General features: G+C 32.7%; 2 protein-coding genes and 1 pseudogene across 3 annotated transcripts; all 3 read right to left on the bottom strand.

Moving 5' to 3' along the window:
• Nucleotides 1-5,885: 5,885 nt before the first annotated feature.
• LOC146900813 (uncharacterized) lies at nucleotides 5,886-7,953 on the bottom strand. The gene is made up of 3 exons (XM_085734710.1): nucleotides 7,708-7,953; nucleotides 7,455-7,558; nucleotides 5,886-7,370 (listed from the first exon to the last, which is right to left on the bottom strand). The coding sequence occupies exons 1-3, from the start codon at nucleotides 7,881-7,883 to the stop codon at nucleotides 6,088-6,090; spliced, it is 1,563 nt and encodes a 520-aa protein (XP_085590836.1). The 5' UTR covers nucleotides 7,884-7,953; the 3' UTR covers nucleotides 5,886-6,087.
• Nucleotides 7,954-11,385: 3,432 nt separating this feature from the next.
• On the bottom strand, nucleotides 11,386-14,256 carry LOC146900812 (uncharacterized). Its single transcript, XM_085734709.1, has 3 exons — nucleotides 13,718-14,256; nucleotides 13,442-13,631; nucleotides 11,386-11,675 (listed from the first exon to the last, which is right to left on the bottom strand). The coding sequence occupies exons 1-3, from the start codon at nucleotides 14,178-14,180 to the stop codon at nucleotides 11,645-11,647; spliced, it is 684 nt and encodes a 227-aa protein (XP_085590835.1). The 5' UTR covers nucleotides 14,181-14,256; the 3' UTR covers nucleotides 11,386-11,644.
• Nucleotides 14,257-17,545: 3,289 nt separating this feature from the next.
• LOC146900811 (protein RADIALIS-like 1 pseudogene) lies at nucleotides 17,546-18,978 on the bottom strand (annotated as a pseudogene). The gene is made up of 2 exons (XR_015022042.1): nucleotides 18,701-18,978; nucleotides 17,546-17,834 (listed from the first exon to the last, which is right to left on the bottom strand). The product of XR_015022042.1 is annotated as a protein RADIALIS-like 1 pseudogene (transcript).
• Between the last annotated feature and the right edge of the window lie 3,745 nt (nucleotides 18,979-22,723).

Here is a 22,723-nt window from a genome sequence, read left to right as displayed (position 1 = left end):
TGGAAAAAAATTAATTTTTAAAAATCTGAATACAAATTTAGAGGTTTTTATAAAAGTCGTGGAAATTCCATTTTTCCTATAATTAAGCTCTTCATTAGAGGAGGTAGAATTCATAAATCATAAATCTTATAAAATCTTTCCACGACGATGACAAAACCCTCTGATATTATTTGAGAATAAAAATTCTTATTATAGCCCCAAAACGGATTTTTGTTAGAATCATTAGGAAAAAAAAATTTGTGGAATGAAATGATTTTTTTCCCAATATTTTATTAAAATTGTGGTATAAAATTTTCGAATAAAAAATCTGACTATTTTTCTAATTTTAAAAAATTTTGAAAAAAAATCTAATTTTTTTCGATTTTTAAGTTTTTTGGAAAAAAAAAATGACTATTTTTCTGCTTTTTTATATTTCGGAAAAAATCTTAATATTTTTTCTGAATTTTTTGGATTTTTAAAATTTTGTAAAAAAAACTGAATATTTTTATGATTTTTTGGAATTTTTTATTTTTTCAAAAAATTATTTTTCGATTTTTAAAATTTTTTGGAAAAAAAACTGAATATTTTTATGTTTTTTTGGATTTTTCTAAAATTATTTTTCAATTTTTTAAATTTTTGGAAAAAAACTTAAATTTTTTTATTATTTTTTTGTTTTTTAAAATTTATTTTTAAATATTTTTAAAAAAAATATGACGTGGCATTTTAAAAAAAATAAAAAATGAAAAAAAAAGCCAAGTCAGCGCCCTGTCAGCGCCACGTCAGCAAATCTGCTGAGTTGGAGGGGGGAGGGGTGTTTTCCGGAAAAATTTTTTTTTACAAGGGTGTAATTCAAACAAAATTTTTTACAGGGGGGAAAACCGAAACTCGCCCAAATTACAGGGGGGTAAACACATATTAACCCATAAAAAAATAGACAAAAGTTTGCGTAAACACATCAATAAAAAAAAAGAGCAAATTGCACTCACCTCCTCGAAAGTTTTATTAAAAGACACTCACATCCCCTCTAGTTTGGAAAAAACATTCATTTCCCTTAATTATTTCATGAGTGAGACACTTTCTCCCTTTGGACACTAACATCTGTTAGTTTTAACTGTGCACACCAAAATCTTTCCCTTCATATTCCTCATTCAAAGAACTTTTCCAGTAAACAGATATAGTTCTTCAAAAATTGTCCGTTCTCTTTATTATGTAGAAATACACTACTGATTTTATTTGCTATATATCGTGACTGAAAAATTGGCCAATTGATAGAAACTCATGGCATAATTTTGTTTGTTACCCTGAATAAAAAATTGGCTAATTGAAAGGAATGTCCATTTGGTTTGTTATCGTGACTCTCATGGCATAACAAAGCAAAAGTATGATACCCAAGATGGTTGGTTGTTGGTTTTGTGATAAAGCAAAATGCATGAGATACATAATTGGTGGAAAGGTGATGAAAGATCGGAGTAAAACTGATTTCGGTGGTATTGTTTCATATTCTCAGTCACTTTTGGAGAAAAAACAAATTAGTTGTTGGTTGTTGGTTTTGTGATAAAGCAAAATGCATGAGATACATAATTGGTGGAAAGGTGATGAAAGATCGGAGTAAAACTGATTTCGGTGGTATTGTTTCATATTCTCAGTCACTTTTGGAGAAAAAACAAATTAGGGTATAAATTTTGATGTCAGGGACAAGTAGTGAAATGTTGAAAATGTTAATCATGGTTATAACAGTGTTAATTAAGGGGAGGTTAATGTTTTTTTTTTCAAACTAGAGGGGGTGTGAATGTATTTTAATAAAACTTTAAGGGAGGTGACTGCAATTTGCTCTAAAAAAAATGTTTTATTAAAAAATAAATGCATCCTAAAAATACTTTTTTTAATTAAAAATCACTTCGGAGTAAATAGTTTTTGCATACTACATTGTTAAAATATAGCTACACGTGAAATGAGGTTTCTATGATTACATCCGTTAACCATTCAATTTTTAAATGATAAATCAAAGGTCAAAAGAGTGTTTGTGCATGGGTACACAAATTTAACTATTTGTGCACCCTAAGGGAAAAAGTATAATATACAAATCCGTTTTATTTTTTATTAATTAATGATCAAAGGTCACTTTGCTTCCGTAAAAACAACAAGATCAATTTGCTAATCTTTTTTATGAATGAACATGTTCACAATACCAACCAGTATTAACTCGTACACGGATCATTACATTAGTTGATGTAGGGGTTTAAAGGAAACGTACATGAGACATATTTAATTAGGATCAAGGAATAGCAAAAAAGGTATTAATGCAAAGTTTTTGAAAATATAATCGCTAGAAAGAGTGTAATTTATTTGCAATGAATAGTTAAATGTCTTAGTATATCTTCCTTCGTCTATTCAATCAATTTCCTTCTATACTTTTTATTCAGATTTTTTTTTTACCCAAATTCAGATATATTATTCAGGTACAACTATAAACAATAATTAATCTCCTGAAATATGTAAAATTATAACTTTTTCTATAGACAAAATGACAAATAACCATTGAAACTTACACACATAAGTGAAATGACCTATGTTTGAACCCCAATTACAACGCACTGCTTAGCAATTTTGATATCTTTACTAATTGAGCTAGAATTATATTCAAATAACATTCAAAAAATATAAATTAAATTTTTAATGTTCACAAATTTCAAATAGAAAATTTATGCTAAAAATGAAAGTGACATGCGTCAAGTGTGGGTTAGTTTTTACTAGTAATATATATATATATATATATATATATATATATATATATATATATATATATATATATATATATATATATATATATCGCTTTGGAATATGATGTAAAACTTCTTTTTGAACAAGATTGTGATGTAAAACTTGATATAATCATTTGGTTTTAACAACGATTATATTTTAATGCAAAAACGAAAGTGTTTATTTGTTTGTATTAATAAATTAGGAGATGGTATTTGGGACAAGTTCCAGAACCATGTCTATGGAAACAAGGAGATGGTATGCATATAAAGTTTTGGTTGATAAATGGATGCCTAGGGGTCGCTCTCTCATGAACTTGTTTACCCAACAAACAATTGACACTACCCTTGTAGTTAAAGATGCTCCGAAAGGTGAAGGAGCCTGGGATATCAATTTTCTTGCCACTCACCTTCTCACAACGTGATAAATCAAGTGGTGGCAATTCCAGCACCAAAGGTCACAGATGGCCCAGATGGCATAGGGTGGATTGCAACCAATACTCATCACTTCACTGTACAAAGTGCCTACAATATCCAATGAGTGCGTACCATTTCCATTGAGGGGAGTTGAAAAAGCATATGGGATTGGAAGGATCCTTACATAATTCAAACTTTCATGTGGATTGTGGGCCATCAGCGTCTCCTTACTAATTGTCGTAGAAGCGGATGGAGGTGTCCCCCCACTAGCCCAATATGTGGAAATAAAGATGAAACGACAATCTATGTACTAAGGGACTGCGTTCAAGCAACCCAAGCTTGGATTAGGCTTTTAGCATCTAATCACATTATTGATTTCTTTTCTTTGAATTGCAGGAATTGGATATTCGACGACCTAAACAACAAATTTGCAGGAGCACACAAAACTGGTTGGCAGACCACTTTCATGGTAGCATGTTGGCACTTATGGAAGTGGAGGAACAAAAGCATATTTGAAGAAGATTTTCAACGTCCCAACTATCCAACAAATGTTATTCTCAAGATGGCAGTAGAGATTGATAGTTGCGAACAAACACATGTGACTGGATGGTCTCGTCAAAAGGATACTCTTTTCATTGGGTGGAAATGGCCTCATGATGGTTGGGTCAAGCTCAATTGTGATGGCGCGCATAAAAATTCAATTAATCTTTCCGGTTGTGGTGGTCTTCTTCGAGATAGCAATGTCATTTGTTTGATCAGTTATGCTCGTAGAATTGGAGCTTGTGATGTGTTTCATGCAGAGATGTGGGCCATGTATTTGGGTTTAGAGCTAGCTCAGGGTCGGGGGCAGTGGCGGATCTTGAGTTAACTTTTTGGGGGTGCCAAAATATTATGGAATATATATTAAATGGTTTCAAGTATTATCAATAGTTTATAATTGGCCAAGTGGTTTAAAATGTTTAAGAGGAGCAAGAGGATGTGGGTTCAAAACCCCTTCAAAACATTTTTTTTCAATACATATGCAAAAGTAGAAGATTAAATGTGTAAAAAGAAGAGAAGTAGGTGTTGAACCGGTGACCTAGAGCAATTTACGGTACCCCCTTACCGCTGCAGCAGCTGAATTCTAGTTGCTACAACGCACCTAATATAGTATATAAAGAAAACTTGGGGGATGCCATGGCACCTGCATGCCCCCAAAGAGATCCGCCACTGGTCGGGGGATTACTCATCTTGAAGTTCAAGGTGTTGGTCGACATGATAACAAGAAATTGCAATATTGATGGGAGTGTCCCTACCTTGATTCGGCTCATTCCTGAGGTGAAAAACATGAATTGGCATGTGCAAATTAACCATACTTGACGTGAAAGCAATAGAGCAGCTGATTGGTTACCTAACTTTAGTTTAACTTTGAACTCTTTTGATTTCCATGTGATGGAGACTCCTTCTAGGGAACTTCAAAATATTCTCTTTGATGACATATCTGACGCTTGCATGCCTCGGAATGTTCGTTTAGATTTGATTCTGAGAAATTAGAATATGTTTTTTGTGAATATGTAAGCTAATTTCTTCTAACCTCTTTGTATTACTCTTATCATAGTGGATTGGATAGATGCTCTCTCCCTGAAATGTAAGATAAATTCATCTGAACTTGATAAACAAATATTGGTGTGTTATTTCTTCTCTTCTTTCTTATATTTATATTACTTTGCTTATGCTTTATGGTTCACACTTATATCTAGGTCTGTTTGTCATTTTTGTTATGCTTGAGACTACTTTGCTCTTGATTACTCTTTTCTTTTGCTCCACACATTTAAGTCTATTGATGTGATTTTAAGTCTTTTCTTTTGTTATATCTAGGTCTACTTTGCTTGATGGTTCACTCTTGATTGCTCTTGGAATCGAATAAAAGACCAAGATCCAACAAAGTTCAAGTCGACGAACCTTCCAACCCCATGACACCTAAAATTAGCCAGAAGTCATGCAAGGCAACACTAACATCAGCTGAAACAAAGAAGACATATAAGGTAAACTTGAGATTCTGAACCTTTCTATTATGAAATTCTCTTCCAATTTCCTACTCATATCTTTATTCTTCCCTTTATATTTTGTAGATTATTTATTATATACTGTTTCAAGTTGATGTTCAATGATGGGAGCAAGACTAAATTGTATATCTTACCAACCTTGTAGCAAATAGAGATAATGCATGGCTTGGTTGTAGAAGCTGGTAAGAGATAGATTAATCTCTAGATTGGCAGGAATTGATAGTCACAGATTTATAGTCTCCGTATATACATAGGCATATCCCTCAATACTCAGAAATGGAATACAAAGATGTGTTGTTTATATTTGTCAATGGTAGTAACCAGGTAGGGTCTATTAGATGTGATTCATTTCTTTTTCCAAATAGAAAATTCATATCATTGTTGCAGTACACAAATGATAACATAATCAATAAATGTAGGAACCTCATTCTTAAGTAAATTACTCATAAATTCTTTGGAAGATTTTTTTGTGCAATAATTCATGATTTGTTTCCTATTATGTTTTCGAACCGATTTCTTTCCTACTAAACCCGATTTCTTTCCTACTAAACCAGACTAGCTAGCATATTATACTATAAATTATAAAACATATGGACAACATTATGGGATCCAAAGTAAGAGCACAATATTAGGACAAAAAGAAACAAGAATATTTTATAAAAACCAAAGGAAAACAAAATAAGACTCATAGCAACAATGTTAACCTAATTATAACGGCCGAAACATTACAGAAACTCTCCATATTTCACTGATACCTATCGATAACATTGTTAAAGATAGCACAGAAGGAGGTTTTTTTTCCCTAAGCCTATGGTATTATTGTATTAACAAATATTAATATATATCTATATGCTCCAACAATATGAATCTTGGAAATAATGGATCTCCTACTGAGTCTTGGGCTTTTCAGGAGTTGCAGTTTTCTTTGTTGCATCTTTAGCAGCATTAGCTTTATCTCCAACTGCATCGGAGGCCTTGGGCTTTTCTTTCTTGGCTTCACTAGATGCATCACTTTCTTTATCTTTAACAACATTGGTCTTATCTCCAACTGCACCAGAAGCCTTGGGCTTTTCTTTCTTGGCTTCACCAGATGCACCACTTTCTTTATCTTTAGCAACATTGGTCTTATCTCCAACTGCACCCGAGGCCTTGGGCCTTTCTTTCTTGGCTTCACCAGATGCATTATTTTCTTTATCTTTAGCAACATTAGCTTTATTTCCACCTACTTCCGGGGCCTTAGGATTTCTGTGCTTGGTTCCACCAGCTGCACTATTTTCTTTATCTTTAGCAACATTGGCTTTATCTCCAGCTGCATCTGAGGCCTTAGGCTTTTGTTTCTTGGCTTCACCAGATGCACTATTTTCTTTATCTTTAGCATTATTGGCTTGATCTCCAGCTGCATCTGAGGCCTTGGGCTTTTGTTTCTTGGCTTCACCGGATGCACTATTTTCTTTATCTTTAGCAACATTGGCTTTATCTCCAGCTGCATCCGAGGCCTTCGGCTTTTGTTTCTTGGCTTCACCGGATGCACTATTTTCTTTATCTTTAGCAACATTGGCTTTATCTCCAGCTGCATCCGAGGCCTTCGGCTTTTGTTTCTTGGCTTCACCGGATGCACTATTTTCTTTATCTTTAGCAACATTAGCTTTATTACCACCTGCTTCCGGGGCCTTTGGATTTCGTTTCTTGGCTGCACCATATGCACCGCCTGCTTTAGCTTTTCCGTGTTCAACTGCTTCTTTTACTTTCTCTTTAACATCAGAGGCCTTAGGCTTTTGTTTCTTGGCTTCACCAGATGCGCTATTTTCTTTATCTTTAGCAACATTAGCTTTATCTCCAACTGCATCCGAGGCCTTAGGCTTTTGTTTCTTGGCTTCACCAGATGCACTATTTTCTTTATCTTTAGCAACATTAGCTTTATTTCCACCTACTTCCGGGGCCTTGGGATTTCGTTGCTTGTTTCCACTATATGCACTACTTGCTTTAGCTTTTCCATCTTCAGCTGCTCCTTTTGTTTTCTCTTTAGCATCGGAAGCCGTTTTTGAAGCCTGATCAGCTGCTCCTTTTGTTTTCTCTTTAGCATCGGAAGCCGTTTTTGAAGCCTGATCAGCTGCTCCTTTTGTTTTCTCTTTAGCATCGGAAGCCGTTTTTGAAGCCTGATCAGCAGCGGCTATATGGAAAATGATAAACATTGTAAGCTTTATTTGAATTAATATATACCAGTAAGGGTTAATGTCAATGAACAACTATGTACCTGCTGCATATTTTTTCCCTGAATCTGTGGCCTTTGAGGCAGCAGCTTCAGCTTGTAACTTTACATTTTGTGATATTTCAATTTCCTCTTTTGAGCCGAAATGTCTATGAGAACAATTGCATATCAATGATGAATGAAATGATAACTTTTTAAGTTTGGCCTAATTTTATGAACAAGAAAACCATGAAATCTAGGTAATATTGTTATTGTTCAAATTAAGATGTGTAGAATTATGAGAATTAGCAGTACTTACTCAGAAATCTTATCATAAGCCCATCGAGCAAAAGTCTCGGATTTTTCAGTGGCATCATCGACTACCTCTCCAGCTTTTTCTTTGGCATTTTCAACCACGTCGTCTGGTCTACACAACTCTACACATACGGAGAGACATAAAACCAACAAGACAAATTTTGCATTTTGTATCTTCATTTTTCTCTTCTCTTTAGCAATGTAGCTTTTCCTTTTCTAAATGTTATGTTTTGTTTGAAAGAAAACGATGCTATATATATGTGTGAGTGAACTTAATAAAGGTATGCATGGAAGGTGTTGCGTTGCATGCGGTTTGCAACCAATCTTGATTGTTCTAACGGGTTTTGCTCCTCTTTATGGTCATGAGAGACCTTAAACATCATCCACCAAATAAACATAAATTAAGAAAATAAAATTGACGTAGTTAATTAGAGATACTTATATACTTTTACATATTTTTTCCTCCTTAAAGATACTTTTACGTATGGGTAAAAGAAAAAAAACTTTTACATATAGAAGCTGCTAGGGAACACATACTTTAGTCTGCGTTCCTAAGAATCTGGAGGCTCGGCTCTGTAAGTAAAAAGAGACCCGTAATAAAATAAAAATGTTTTTTTTTAAGAACAATGTTCTATTTAAATTTTTTGAAAGATAAATACAAGGTGTCGTATATATACGGTACACCCAAAGATGAAAATCACTGTTATGGAGGAGTGGTGGTGATGTAACACGTCGTATGAGTATCAGAAGAGAGAAAGAGAATAAGGAAAGAAACACGGTGGTATCTTTTTTAGTGGGGTAGTACTTAGTAAAACTATTAGGCAATAACATTTTCTTTAGGTCCATACCTTGGGGAGTCTCAGCTCCATTGAGCGGTTTGCACACCCCAAAGTCTGACCCTGAGTCTATCCATCCACCAATTAACATAAAAAAATGTTGAACATTATTATTATTACAATTTTTCTACTCACACCTCGTGTATTTCTAGTTACACCCATATTTATTTAAAATTTTACAATAATACTATAATTGCTCTTTTATATAAATTTTCTTAAACCTTTGATTTTATTCATTGCTACTCTAAAATTTCACCCACAAACAATCATGGATATTCAATCAATTTCTATAAAAGATTAAAGAGTGAATCAAAACATCTTTCATCCATACTCAATTGCATATAAGTAAGTGAATTTCTTCTTTTTATTCAATGATGTTTGAGTTTCTATTTTTTCTTGTTGTTCAATGTTGATATGTTATGAACTCTACGATGACGGTTATTTGATGGTGCAACACGCACACATTAACGTTAATTAACATGTTGAGGTTAACTTAAATTCAGTTTAAGTAGGTAGAAATAAACTTAGTTTACATAACCTACTTAAACTTAGTTTATATGTATATACTTAAAATAAGATTACGTAGAATCATTAAACAAGGTTGAAGAGTTTAAAGCAAAATTTAACTTTTAGTATGTATACTTAAACTCAATTTACATGACCTACTTAAACTAAGTTTAAGTATGTACACTTAAACTCAGTTTATATGCATGACCTGCTAAAATTGAGTTTAAGATTAAATTACAATAGAATCAAGTCTTCTCCATCGTTAAAGCAAATCCTTTTTTTCCTTTAGCTTTTGATTCACTCAATTTCAATTACAGTAGAATCAAGTCTTCTCCATCGAAGGGAGAAATCTTGCTTGGAGAAGTATGGTTTTGGAAGAGGAAAGAAGGAAGAAGCGTTTTCTGGGTTTGGAAGAAGAAAAAAGGAAGAGACGTTAGTTTTTCGGATGAATTTGAAAATTAAATTTTATTTAAAGATAATTTTAGCATTTTGAGGTGTAACCATGAACATATGAGGTGTAATTAGAAAAATTCTTATTGTTGTTGTCGTCGTCGTCATCATCATCATCATCGAGTGGAGTAATAAATGAGTGTTCGATTACTCATTATAATTTCAAGTAAAAATGATGGTTGATGGATAGACTAAAATTGTCACCTTTGAAAATTGAGTAAAATGAATTAAGGAAGAATATGATAGAAATAGAAAACTCTAAAAGTATAATCATTTGGAATAAGTGAGAATGAATACCTCATGAAGAATGAGATGAGGAAATTAACATGGTTCTCTACCTAAATGTGTAAGCTATACTTAAGGTCGTTGATCACTGAAATTTTAAGTATATAGGTTGTTTGGAACTACTGGATTTTCCACCCAACGCACATTTACTAGAAGCAAAAAAATTTGTCTTCATAAAATTCATGTTGAATTTACATAGGGACACACGAATGTGTATGATCAAACCCCAATCCAAACAAACAATTCTACAAACTTTGATAATATAGCATCTTTAAATAAAACAAACATACCCTATGGTTTTAATTATGTACACTAACCTTTCCTGAGTTTTCATCTAATAGATGAATAATACCTCCCTTCTTCATTAACACCACACCGTTAGTTTTTCCGTTAAACTGTAAAAATGCTTAAAATTACTACATTCAAAATATCAAACCAGTAGTAGCACACATAGAGTTCAAACGACAAAACGCAAGGAGGATTCATTCACTTGAGACTCGTATCATAAAATTGATTTCCATTGGCAATTTGCTCTAAAATTAGAGATCCTCCATACGCTTTTGAGTACACCAAGTTTCACCGAACTAATCACTACAGCTAAAATTCTGCAGAAAACACCCTAAAAAGTTCCACCTCATTAAAATTATAACAAAATCTTAGCAAATCAGCTATTGTTGATCTGACATATAATGTTACCTCCAATGGAGGGGTTATACTTTCCACCCTATTTCATTGCAAGTAAGTATGAGCAAGAGTCTCGCATTAGATGGAAAAGTTGGTGTTGACCGTTGAGCAATATATAAGTTAAAAGTTCTGTCGTGGAGGTGGTTTTTGAATCGAACAAGTGCATCGGCTTGCTTGTTTTATGAATGGGATTGGAATCCAAAACAGTTTTTTGTTAAGATAGCGGAGATGGGTTTGGCAGTGATATAGAGGCTGAGGCTGGGGTATGCGGTTGCCTGCGGTTTTTGATTAGCTTTTTTTGCTGTCAGTTGTTTTTATATGTCAGCATCAGGTTTTGCTGTTTTGCTGCTGTGAGCCTTTTTTTGTAACGCTGTCTTACTGTTGGGTCTGGTTCTGTGCAGTGTGTGGGTTTAGGGTGGCCGCAGGTCGTTCATTTTTAAGGTTTTCGGGTATGTCAGAAACCTGTTGTATTGCTGTTTTTTCTGTTCGCGAGTTTGTGGTGCTCCTTGCACTCGCTCGTTGATTAATAAATTGGCTGATTCTAAAAATAAAAAAAAAAGTTAAAAGATTCATAAATTTAATGTCAGATTAATATATAGTGTGTAATTCGCTCGTGTAATTACTCTTGGAAAAATGTGCTGAATCTGGGACTCTCCTCCACAATCATGACCCAAGAGAGAGAGATCATTCAACAATAGTAAGCGGGGATAAAGTGCACCATATTTTTATATACAAGACAAGATGAAAGGAAATATAACCACCAGGACCATATACATACATATCTATATTGCATTCTTGGAAAATAGTTTTCCACCAAGTACCAACAAAACAAAAATGGAGGATCACCCATTTTGAAATCCGTCCAAACATATAAAACAACAAATTAATAACAGGACATAAATGCACAGAAAAAAGCACCATATCAGAAAGATAACTTCAACATCAAGAAAGTCTTAGCCATGTCGTGTTACTGAAGGAGTAACACAAATCAAAATAAACTACTTTGTTTTAAGATGTAATTAGATTAAATTACTTTGTTTACTGATTCTGAACTGTAACAAGATATTAAGAACACATTAAGCAAATTCTCCATGCTGGCTTGTCTCCCAAGTAAACCTCCCAGCATCCCTTTCAGACTAACTTCACATCTAGCTCCCTGGTACAATCCATCTCCTATCTTCAATTTCTTTCTTCCTTCACTTTCACACCACTGCATTAAAAAAATCAACGGCTTTAGAAATATAATGGTAGCCATTCCTAGAAGTAGACAAAAGTACCATTATCTGTTTAACTCCTCTAAACCAAGATTCCTAGCAATGTGTACAAGTTGCCATTACACTTAAGAAGATCAAGTGTGTGAATCAAAGTCAAAATCTTGGTACATAAATATAGTCACATGTTTATCTTTGTTTTCTTGATAAGGGTATACTTCAGGAAATCATCAATTTAACACACATTTTTACATAAGGTACTAAATGTGTATCTCAAGTTTATTCCATAAAAAATGTGTAGCTCAAGTTCCACAATCAAATAGAACGGAGCACAATATTATTGAGGAAAACACAATCAAATAGAACGGAGCACAATATTATTGAGGAAAACAGTCATCCATTTATACAGACAAGATTAAGTTTTCACATAACAAGAGCTCACATGAAGAAGATTAAGAAAACTTTAGCAACAAAGAGACAGCAGCTCGGACCATTAATATTGTGCCAGCTCTAAAGATACTGTGGCTCAATTTGTAAGTTTTAATCTTTTTCCAGCTACTGTGAGAGTTTTGTTAATTTCAATCCAGTGACATATATAAAAAGAGCGACACATAGAGCAGTTAAGTCAATAGTTGAAGGCCAACAGATTCAATCATAAGAGAAAAGAAAACTAGCACAGTCAACAAGAATTTTGTGGCCATTCATATAGTTTCAGGTTGAAGGTTCTTCAAGGGACAACTGGATAGTATTTTTAAAACACATTCTTATGCAACATATCAACAATGAACTAGTAAAACAAAATAATACAACATAGGAAACCAGGGATAGTTTGCATTACATTTTTTTATCACAAAATTTATTAGATAAGGAGAGAAGTACGAAGAGTACTTAAACCACAACTCAAGGGAAGTACAAGGGGTACTCGACCCGCAAAAAAAAAACAAAAACCCAATCAATAGTTAAGACATAGCAGCGGGTTCTTGCGCCACTCAAAGTACAAGGAAATAAATCTTATAAGCAGTATGAAAAAGATTGAGAAATATTGCATTGATTAAAACTCATGCAAGAAAGTGAATTTGGGCGTTTTTCACTAATTATGATGCAATGTCGCAAGTAAAGTTATTGTCGAGGGGAAAACAGTGCAAAACCAAATCTAATGTTTCAAATCCAAAGTTATCCAAATTTAACATACAATCAACCGTAGTGAATTTCCCTAACAATTTCTAAATGCGGCCAACAAAAGTGGTTCGTACGAATGTAACAAATACGATCTTCCAGAATTGAATGCCACAATCTTTCACAATTTTAAAAGTAATTGATTCAAACTCCATCACTACATTTAACAAGTAGAATAATTAGACATATAGGCCAGACAAATCACAAATCTTCTGTACATTTGCAATAAAAAACTAAATTTGCATAATTTATTAAGTGGGGAAATTGCACATATGTTGATTATTTCATCAGGTTCATATACCTACAAAACATAAGCCAACATCACGGCAGCCTTGAACAGTCATCGCAACCATCATAATAATGCATTGAAACAGGTCAATTTTGCATCTGATACAATTAATATATGGTTTTGTTTTATGGAGTATGAATGAATATGAAAAATATTGAAAGTGAACTCTAATGCATGCCAATTAGAATCCCCCAAATGATTGTTAATTTCACTATGTCTTAAAAGATTAATTGAATGTTGTGATGTAGCATTTTACTTTACCAAAAAATATAAAACTTATAAACAAGGGGAAGATTCTACCTTGCAACAGCTTTCTCCCGAATAATGGTGGGAGAAAAAATGTCGAACTCCAAGGAAGCAAATTTGGCTCTGGCCTCCCGAACAGTCTTCAACTCTGCACAAACCCGCCTAAGCTCGGGATCAATATGGCTAACCTTGTTCTCAAATATCTCCAACTCTTCAACCCGACCATCATCACGATCTTGAAAAGCTGAACAACAAAAACAAAAATTTAATATATATGACTAATCAAATGACTAATAGCACATCTTAATGCAACAGAATAATCAAATAAACCTTTTGTGGCTTTCAAGGCTTCATTTGATTGTCCCTTCCTTTTCAGATTAGATCGTTGAGATTCAGAAACAGTGAGATGTTTCTTCCTACCCTCTAGGGTTTCCATGAAAGCTAAATCCCGAACGCTCTTAATTTCATGAGAGAATTCCAACAGTTTATCAAACCACGGTCCTTCAAAATGCCAACACAGCCCTAAAACCAACGTATGAAACAGATCCGAAACATGTTCATCAACGATGGAAATGGGAGTATTCTTAAGTAAAAACTCCAGCAACAGATTAAGATTTGTATATGCTGAAGCTTGAGTGATAGGGGAAATATGAACTGCACGCCTAACATGGTAGTCATTGGAGATGAACTTGACGATAGTATCAGCCTGTTCCGGTGTTAAAAGACGTTCAGCGATGATAGGTTGAAGGTCGCGGTAGATGTTCATCTGAACTTCATTGGAGGTAGCAGCCATTGAATGTGTTTGAATTTGAAAGAGATGAGCGCGAGGGGGAAGAGAGAGAAACACGGTTAGGGTTACGTGCTCTTAGTCTTACCAGTCAACAAGGGAAGGTGCAGATAATGCTGAGCGAAATTACAGCAATCATCAACTGAGTAAAACTAGGTTGGAATTTGAATCAGTTTTCAAGGGAGTGATAGTATTAAATTAAAAAAAATATTTGGTCAAAAAAAAAAATCTGATCCAATTTAATGCTATTGTTAACTTTCTTGACCAAAAAAAAAAACTTTCTTGACCAAAATAAATAAATTGTAATTTTTTTTGATGGAATAAATTGTAATTATTTATTTATATTAATATTATAAAAATACGGTAAAATAATTTATTTGATTCAAAATATAACATAAATTATATTAAAATTATTAATGTGAAATAATAATTAATAAATATGAAAAAAATATTTGTCATAGATAAATATATGTGCGGCATGAAAACTTTGTTTCCACAAATACTCCCTCCGATCACTATTATAAGCAAAAAAATTACTTCTTATATTCATTGATTAATTCATGTATTTGGTCTATAATATATATCAAATACATTATTTATTCAATGAATTTAAAAAATATTTTTTTGCTCATAATAGTGACCGAATAGAGTATAAGCTAGGGATGGCAATTGGACCCAGGCCCTATGGGTATCCACAAAAAATACCCACAATGGGTAGGGTAAAACCCCGCATTTATGGGTTTGGGCACGGGTCCGGGTAATACCCACAAATTTAAATGGGTATGGGCACGGGTAAGGGTACTATACTGCCCAGACCCGCAACCCCGCATATACATATCTATATAATATCATAAATAATATATTTATTTTTGGTGTATAATTAATTAATTTATTTAGCTCTTTAAGCCTAAACCTAAACTTAAACCAAAAAACTTCTTAATACAATAACAACTCCATCATGCCGGTGTACAATTTTTTAGGGATATTTTGGATGTTTTTTATTTGACTAAATACTAAGATTCGTACTATTTTATAAATTAATTTTAAAAAATTTGGAATGTAGTTTTATTTCAATTGTGATGTTTTTATTGTCTTTTCATAGTTAAAGTGCGGGTAATGGGTGAGGGTATGGGCAGTTAAGTACCCATAGAGTATGGGGAAGCGGACTAAAGTTGTTGCCCACGAGGGTACGGACACGGGTACGAGTATTTTTTACAAATGCGGGTATGGGGAAGGGCATTGTAATACCCTACCCATAGGGTACCCATTGCCATCCCTAGTATAAGCATATAAAACTCTATTAAGTAAGGAAAAAGGTTTCCTTCAAAAAAAGTAAGAAAAAAGGTTTATGACTCTACTAAAACTGCGTACAAGAAAATTTGATAGAGACTAAAAAAACAATAAAAGTTAAGCAAGGATAAAACTTCCAAGATCCCCATTTTATAGGTAAAAGAAACATATTTAACCCAATCACATATACATTCAATCTTTTAACTAACTATCATGTGAATGATCATGTTTAAGACAAATGCCCTAGCAAGGTTCACATTTCCCGTAGTGGTTATCACCAACAATGGGAGCAAAATTGGGGACAAGGCGTTTAAAAAATTCTTGGACGAACTACGTGTGACCAAATACTTTACCTCATCTGAACATCCTCAAACAAATTGAATAACTGAAATTTCCAACATGATCCCTCCTTTAGGGACTTGGAAGAATTAGTTTTGATGAAGTAAAAGGCAATTGAGTTTAAGAAGTTGAAGTTGTCACTTCAGTCAACATATGTGAGTTAAGTTGAAGAACCTCCCACTTGTGACAACCAAGTGAAAACGACACGCGATGCCTTCTTCCTCCATCAAGAACCATGCATCCTCCTCCTTTTTCTAGTCCTACTTATTGAAGGTACATTCAACTGAGAAAGATAAACTCAATTCAATTCATAAACATCTAACACTCCTCGATCACCAAATGATACAAGCATTGGATTTTTTGCAAGTAAAACATCATCCGTTGAGAAATTAAATAACTAAGAACGGGAAAAACTCGCTATCATATACTATAGGCTTACATAAGATTGTAGTTGTCTTGTAAGTACAGTTCATGTGGTAAAAGGCTACAAGAACATTTGATATGTTAGATCACATATTTGAACTCGCAATTTCTCACTTCTCTATGGATAGAGTCTATGTGAGGATCGCCACTAGACCCTCTGGAAAGAGAAATAAAATATCGTAGTTCAACTAGCATATGTTTTAAGGGTGTTTGTTTCAAGTTTACTAAATTATTCCAAAGAATAACTGTTGAAATTTGTCTCAAATTTGATGTTGGAGTTATGGAAAAATCGTGGCACGTGAGCATGGGATCGTGACATGATTTTGGGTGTGTTTATGAGAGGTTGTCACTGAAAATATCGTGGTACGAAGGAGATGCATCGTGGCACGATTGGTTGATAAGTTCAAGTATTGTACTGTTACCAACTCCATCATGGCACGATGGGTCTTGAACCTTTTTATGAAAGTTAGTTTAATGAGTGCATTGAAAATTGAAAGTTTGATATTTTAAAAATATAATTACTTAATTTAGGAAGTTTAAAGAGTTTCCCGGGAGCACTCATTAACAAGACCCTTGTTTCAATCGTCGATCTTAACTAGGGGTGTTCAAAACCGAACCAACCCAATAGAAAAACCGCAAACCAAACCAATCCAAACCGAAACCACAATAAACCGCACTTGGTTCGGATGAATTCGGATAACTTTTGCACTGAACCGCGCGGTTTGGTTTGGTTTATGGTTTGCATCTCAGCAACCGAACCAAACCAAACCAAACCGCAAGAATAATGAATATTACTTAAATATGTACTAGCCCAATTACATAGCTCAAGAATAATCTCTTTTGATTCGATTTTTCCATCGTTGCACCATCAGGTTCGATTATAATTCCTTTCCATCTCTTTCAATTCATTTCCAGTGATGAATTTGTTTCATGCTTATGTTTCTTCTTAATTTTACCTATTTTGATATAAGTTTTACCTACTATTTTATCATATAAGCATCAAAATAAAATGTCCTATGTTTATTTTGTAACAAGTTGGCAATATTAGAGTTAATGTAATATTTTTTTATCTCGCGATAAACAGCACAAACCGAACCAATCCAAACCGCATTGGTTTGGTTTGGTTTGGATGACTTTTTAAAAATCAACCAAACCAAACCAACCGCATGCTTTTTTATCTTGCGGTTTGGATGACTTTTTTGCTCAAAACCGAACCAAACCGCACCGCGAACACCCCTAATCTTAACTGGAGTTCTTTATTTACTTGATTTAATTTGTTTTTCATAATTTGTACCATAAAGTAAATAAAAGTACAAAAATCAAAAGACAATGCGCAAGGTACAAATTAATCTTTCATTTAAGTTACAATAATTAATTAAATTAATCTAAATACAATATCTTATTGTTGGTGCAAATTTAAGGAAGGTAAAGCAACGAATACGAGGATTATTAGCTATAGAAAGAAAGGAAATAAATAGGATAAAAGATTGCCACATTCACTTGGCAGGGTGCAATTAGAGTGTTCTATAACTTGCGCCATAGATACATAGATACGCCAGATATTGGTTGGTTATTCAAGCTTATTGGATTCTGGATATCTTCAAAAACCTGAGAAGTATATAGGAAAAGTTAAACCTTATTAGTATATTAAGCCGATATTATCATGTATACAAAGAACTTGTCAAAAGAATTGTTAAAATTATATCCAACCAAAATTAAACTTTTCAAAATACTCCTATAAGAATTATAATGGTCTTGTTTATAAAACTGATGAGATGTTATAAATTTTAAAGCACATATATAACATATATAACAAGCTACGTAATATAAATATACTCTTTTCAATTTTGAACAAATTAACAATGTGCAAAAATATTTCTCTTTTGGTTAGCGTACGTGGGGCCATTAATATAGTTTCCATCAAAGGACAAGATAGGATAGGATTAGAATTATCAATCAATTTTTCAATATTATTATTATTAAGTGCACGGAAAAGTCACAGTGCATGGACAATTTTAGTAGTTGGGGGAAACAAGACAGTGGCTAAGAGAAAAGCTAAACATAAAATATGGAGTTCTGGACCACAATATATGTTACAAAACTAATAGCTATAGCACTTTTTAGGGACTATATACATATCTTTGGTTTTCTGGTTACAGACTATATATCTATTCTTATTAAATAAGCGTATAATCATGGCTACTTTCTTATTAAATTTTAGTTATAATATATACTACTAAAATTCAAATTGATCTGTTTATAATTAAGTTTCTAAGCATCAGAGAAACCGTGAATTTGATGATCATTATATTTTTTATCTGTCATTTTCTTGGTTATTTTAACTTCTTTTTTACGTGAATATTTGAACTTTTTTTAGTAGATCTACAAAATTACTAAGTACAGACCTCAAGAACATGTTAACCAAAGAGCATGCATGGTCACTAGGGAAATGAAAATATGTAGTACGTATATACCTTAGGTGTTGGTATTAGTTTTGTAACGAGGAAAAGGGATATGGCCACGCTCAATACGTTGAACATCTTCTTTGAGGATCTCATAGTGACTTTTAACATCTTCAACTGATTTTCCAACCACTTTGGCAACATTGTGCCATCTTTCTGGAGTTTCCCTATCATATAAAGCCAATGCTTGTTCAAACAGTTTGTTCTGCCTCGCAGTCCAAGAGGTTGCCATTTGTTGATGAATGAATGAATAATATTGTTAGAAAAAGAATATGGTTTGGGTTATTTGATTTTAAGTCAAGTGAAGGTATGGGAAAGAGGTGACTAATTCAGTTCCTTATATGCAGGAGAAAAAGTGCATGTCATGTTGGTGGAAGAATAATGTATATTTTCCAAAATGACACTGAAGATAATTAAGGCGACTCGTTCCCTTAAGAACCACAAATGACACCTAGCTAGTTGAAGAGGAGGAGATTCTAGCTAGATCAAAAAGATATATGAATGACTTTATACATATTCTTCTAAATCATCTATGGTGTATAGATCTTTGTCAAGTGGAGTGTACATCTTCCGTGGTTTATTTTGGTGCTCTGGTGGAAGGTTATGCAGCTAGCACAATTTGTGCATGCCTAAGCCAATTCATTGATAATATTTTTAATTTTTTTATATACAAAAATGAAGAAAAAAGTGGAGGGTTGTTTCCATTTATATTGAAAATGAATTATTTAATTTAACAATGAATTTTTTTTTCTTTTAGGAATTAACTTAAGAAAGTAACACTATGATGTGATTTAATTTTCTGGTTACAACATTGTAAAGAATGAGGCGCCTGTTAATTTCCTGACTGACCACTAGATAGAAGATCGTCACTTAGACCTGCGGATGTTATGTGTACGGACCGAGGGTGTAAAACATGTGTGTGTAAACTTGAATGAGGGTTTCACCACTTGTGAGATTAGAGATCGGGGTTTTTACAGTAGGACAGTCAACCATAAAAGTTGCGTCAAGCAAGATGGTCAAACATGAGAAAGCTTGTTCTCACAATCAACATGTTTTTATACCATTTGTATTTGGCACTTTTGTCTTCCTAATACTAGAGGTAGTTGAACTTCTACATAGGGTCATGCATAACAACGTCATGTCTCCTAGGTTCATAAATGTTGTGTTTACGATGATTGATTTTGTCATTCAAAAAGGCTTAGTGGCGCAGCTTATTGTCTGACTGTCTTCTATTCATGTGTAATTAATCTTTGATATATATAATTTTAGAACTAGTAAAAAAAATGTGATTTGATTTGATGTATATGTAAAAAAAAGTTGTATACCATCTTGCATATAGAAATTAGGGTTAAATATTTTTGTCTTTATAAATATACAAACTTTTCGTTTTAGTCCTTCTAAAAAATTTCTTCGGCTTTTAGTGCCTATAAAATTTTCAAGCACTACTTTTGATCCTTATGTTTAAGTCTATTTTTGTATTTTTTTTTAATGAAATTGTGCATAAATGTGTAGAATATTGTAAAAATCACTCCAAAAAAAATTAGAATTTTTAACATAACATAGATTAAATAGGCTTAATTACACTTTTGGCCCCCTAAGTTTCCCAAAGTTGTGATTTTGGCCCCCTAAAAAAAACAACTCTTTCCAAGTCCCCTAAGTTTACTTTCTGTTGCAATTTTATCCCCTCATGCCAATTTTAGCCCCCTAAGTTTACTTTTTAGGGGGCTAAAATTGGCATGAGGGGCTAAAATTGCAACAGAAAGTAAACTTAGGGGACTTGGAAAGAGTTGTTTTTTTAGGGGGCCAAAATCACAACTTTGGGAAACTTAGGGGGCCAAAAGTGTAATTAAGCCAATTAAATATGAATTTTTAACCTCCAAAAATATAAAATTCATATTTAATTCATGTTTTGTTAAAAAATTCCAAATTTTTGTTGGAGAGATTCTTATAATATTATAAATTTTTTTGCAAAATATTATTTAAAAATATGATTCCTACATAAGAATTTACTTTATAGAAGGGACCAAAAGTGAAGATGAAAACTTTTGGAGAACTAAAAGTTGAAGAAATTTTTTAAAGAAACTACAACGAAAAATTGATATATTTATAGGGACTTAAAAATATATAAATTTGTTTAAGCCATTTCTATAACTTATCCTAACATTAGGCATACAGAGATTGTAATTAAGTTGAAAATAAGTTGTAAAACAATAGTATTTATGAGTTTATCGATCTAAACATGAGAATGCATAAGGCACAAACGAATCTAGCTAATGATATTCAATCTAATTTCTTTTTTTTCTTTTCTTTTACAAATATATTCTATCTACATTTGAAAGCCTTTTTCTGGGCAGATTGAGTTTTTTTTACTTTGCTGACAATGCGAGATTTGAGGTCAACAAAGATACTTAGATGAGGAAACGGAGGTGACAAAAACCGATAGTGAATTATTGATTAATTTGTAAGAGAGTGCATATTGTTGGTTATATTTGGTAGAAGGGACGGATCTAGACTTTCACTATATGTGTAGCTAAAATTTTAAGGGTTAATTATTTTTTGGTCCCTATAAATATGTCAACTTTTCATTTTAGTCCCTCTAAAAAATTTCATCAACTTTTAGTCCCTATAAAATTTTCAATCATTACTTTTGGTCCCTATTTATAAGTAAATTTTTGTATTTTTTTTAATGAAATTGTGCAAAAATGTATATAATATTGTAAAAATCACTCCAAAAAGTCCTCGTGAGCTTAGCTCAGTTGGTATGGACAATGCATAAAACATGCAAGGTCCGGGTTCGAACCCCGGCCACCACCAAAATCACTCCAAAAAAAATTAGAATTTTTTAACAAAACATGAATTAAATATGAATTTTTTATCGAAAAAAAAAAAAAATATATATATATATATATATATATATATATATATATATATATATATATGGAAAATTCTATGGTGAAGTCATGATAATGACTTTTCTGGTGAAGTTAACACTATAACATCAAAATTGTAGTGAGTAACACTCCACAGTTTGTACAATGACATCAAAAGTTCAGTCCTCATAGTATCATCAATTCATCAGATTAACAAGATACACTTAATCTAATTTTATCTTACCTTGTTTTAAGCGTAACACCCCACAAAGTATAACACTTAAGACTATCACATAATATCATAAACTATGTTTGCATGATAAAGATTCCAACGATAAAATAGTACCTGTAAATCCAAGATGTTGCAAGCATTACTAGATGAATTACTATTGATCATTAATCAGTAATCAACAATTTAAAAATGAATTTAAAAAAGAATCAAACATTAATATCAAAATTAACTTTTTCAAAAAAGTCAGTTTCATGACTGCACCGTAGAAGCTCCCTAAATATTCCTTTTTTTTTAATTCAAACTAATTTTACAATAAATATTTCATAAACTATAATAAATCAAGTAATTTTGTTGCCATATTAGAGTAAAACTACTTTGTGTTAATGATTAAACAAACTCTCCATGTTGGCCTCTCTCCCATGGACACTCTAGTATTGCCTTTCGGACTAACTCCCGTGGGTACCCGTGGATATTGATGTATCCATGGGTATTCATGGGTACCCATGGATTTTTAAATTAATTTATTTTTTGGTACAAAGAATAACTTTTTTAATTACCAAAAAACTTCAACTTTTAAACATTCATACATAATCCATTCAAAATTTCATAAATCATACATAATCCATAGAAAATTTATGATACTTACATAATCCATACAAATTCTTGAAGTAAAATAAAAGCATAAAAACATCCAAATAAACATTTAAATTTCATATGCATCCAAACTTCAATAACTTCATTTGACTTCTCAATTCCTCAAATAAAAACATATAAATCTCTAAATCAAAACTTCAATAAGGTAACATCTTTAAGTAATAAGATATATAAGGATATTTTAGTAATTTACTTAATTTATTATTGGGTATGGGTCCCCGTGGGTATGAGTACAATCAAATCCGTGTCCGTATCCATATAATAATGGATAGTCAAATA

The sequence above is a fragment of the Medicago sativa genome, chromosome 8, assembly GCF_051527215.1.
Source record: "Medicago sativa cultivar Bolivia chromosome 8, Bolivia_mono, whole genome shotgun sequence".
Classification (NCBI taxonomy): Eukaryota; Viridiplantae; Streptophyta; class Magnoliopsida; order Fabales; family Fabaceae; genus Medicago; species Medicago sativa.
This window is presented reverse-complemented; position numbering and strand designations above follow the sequence as displayed.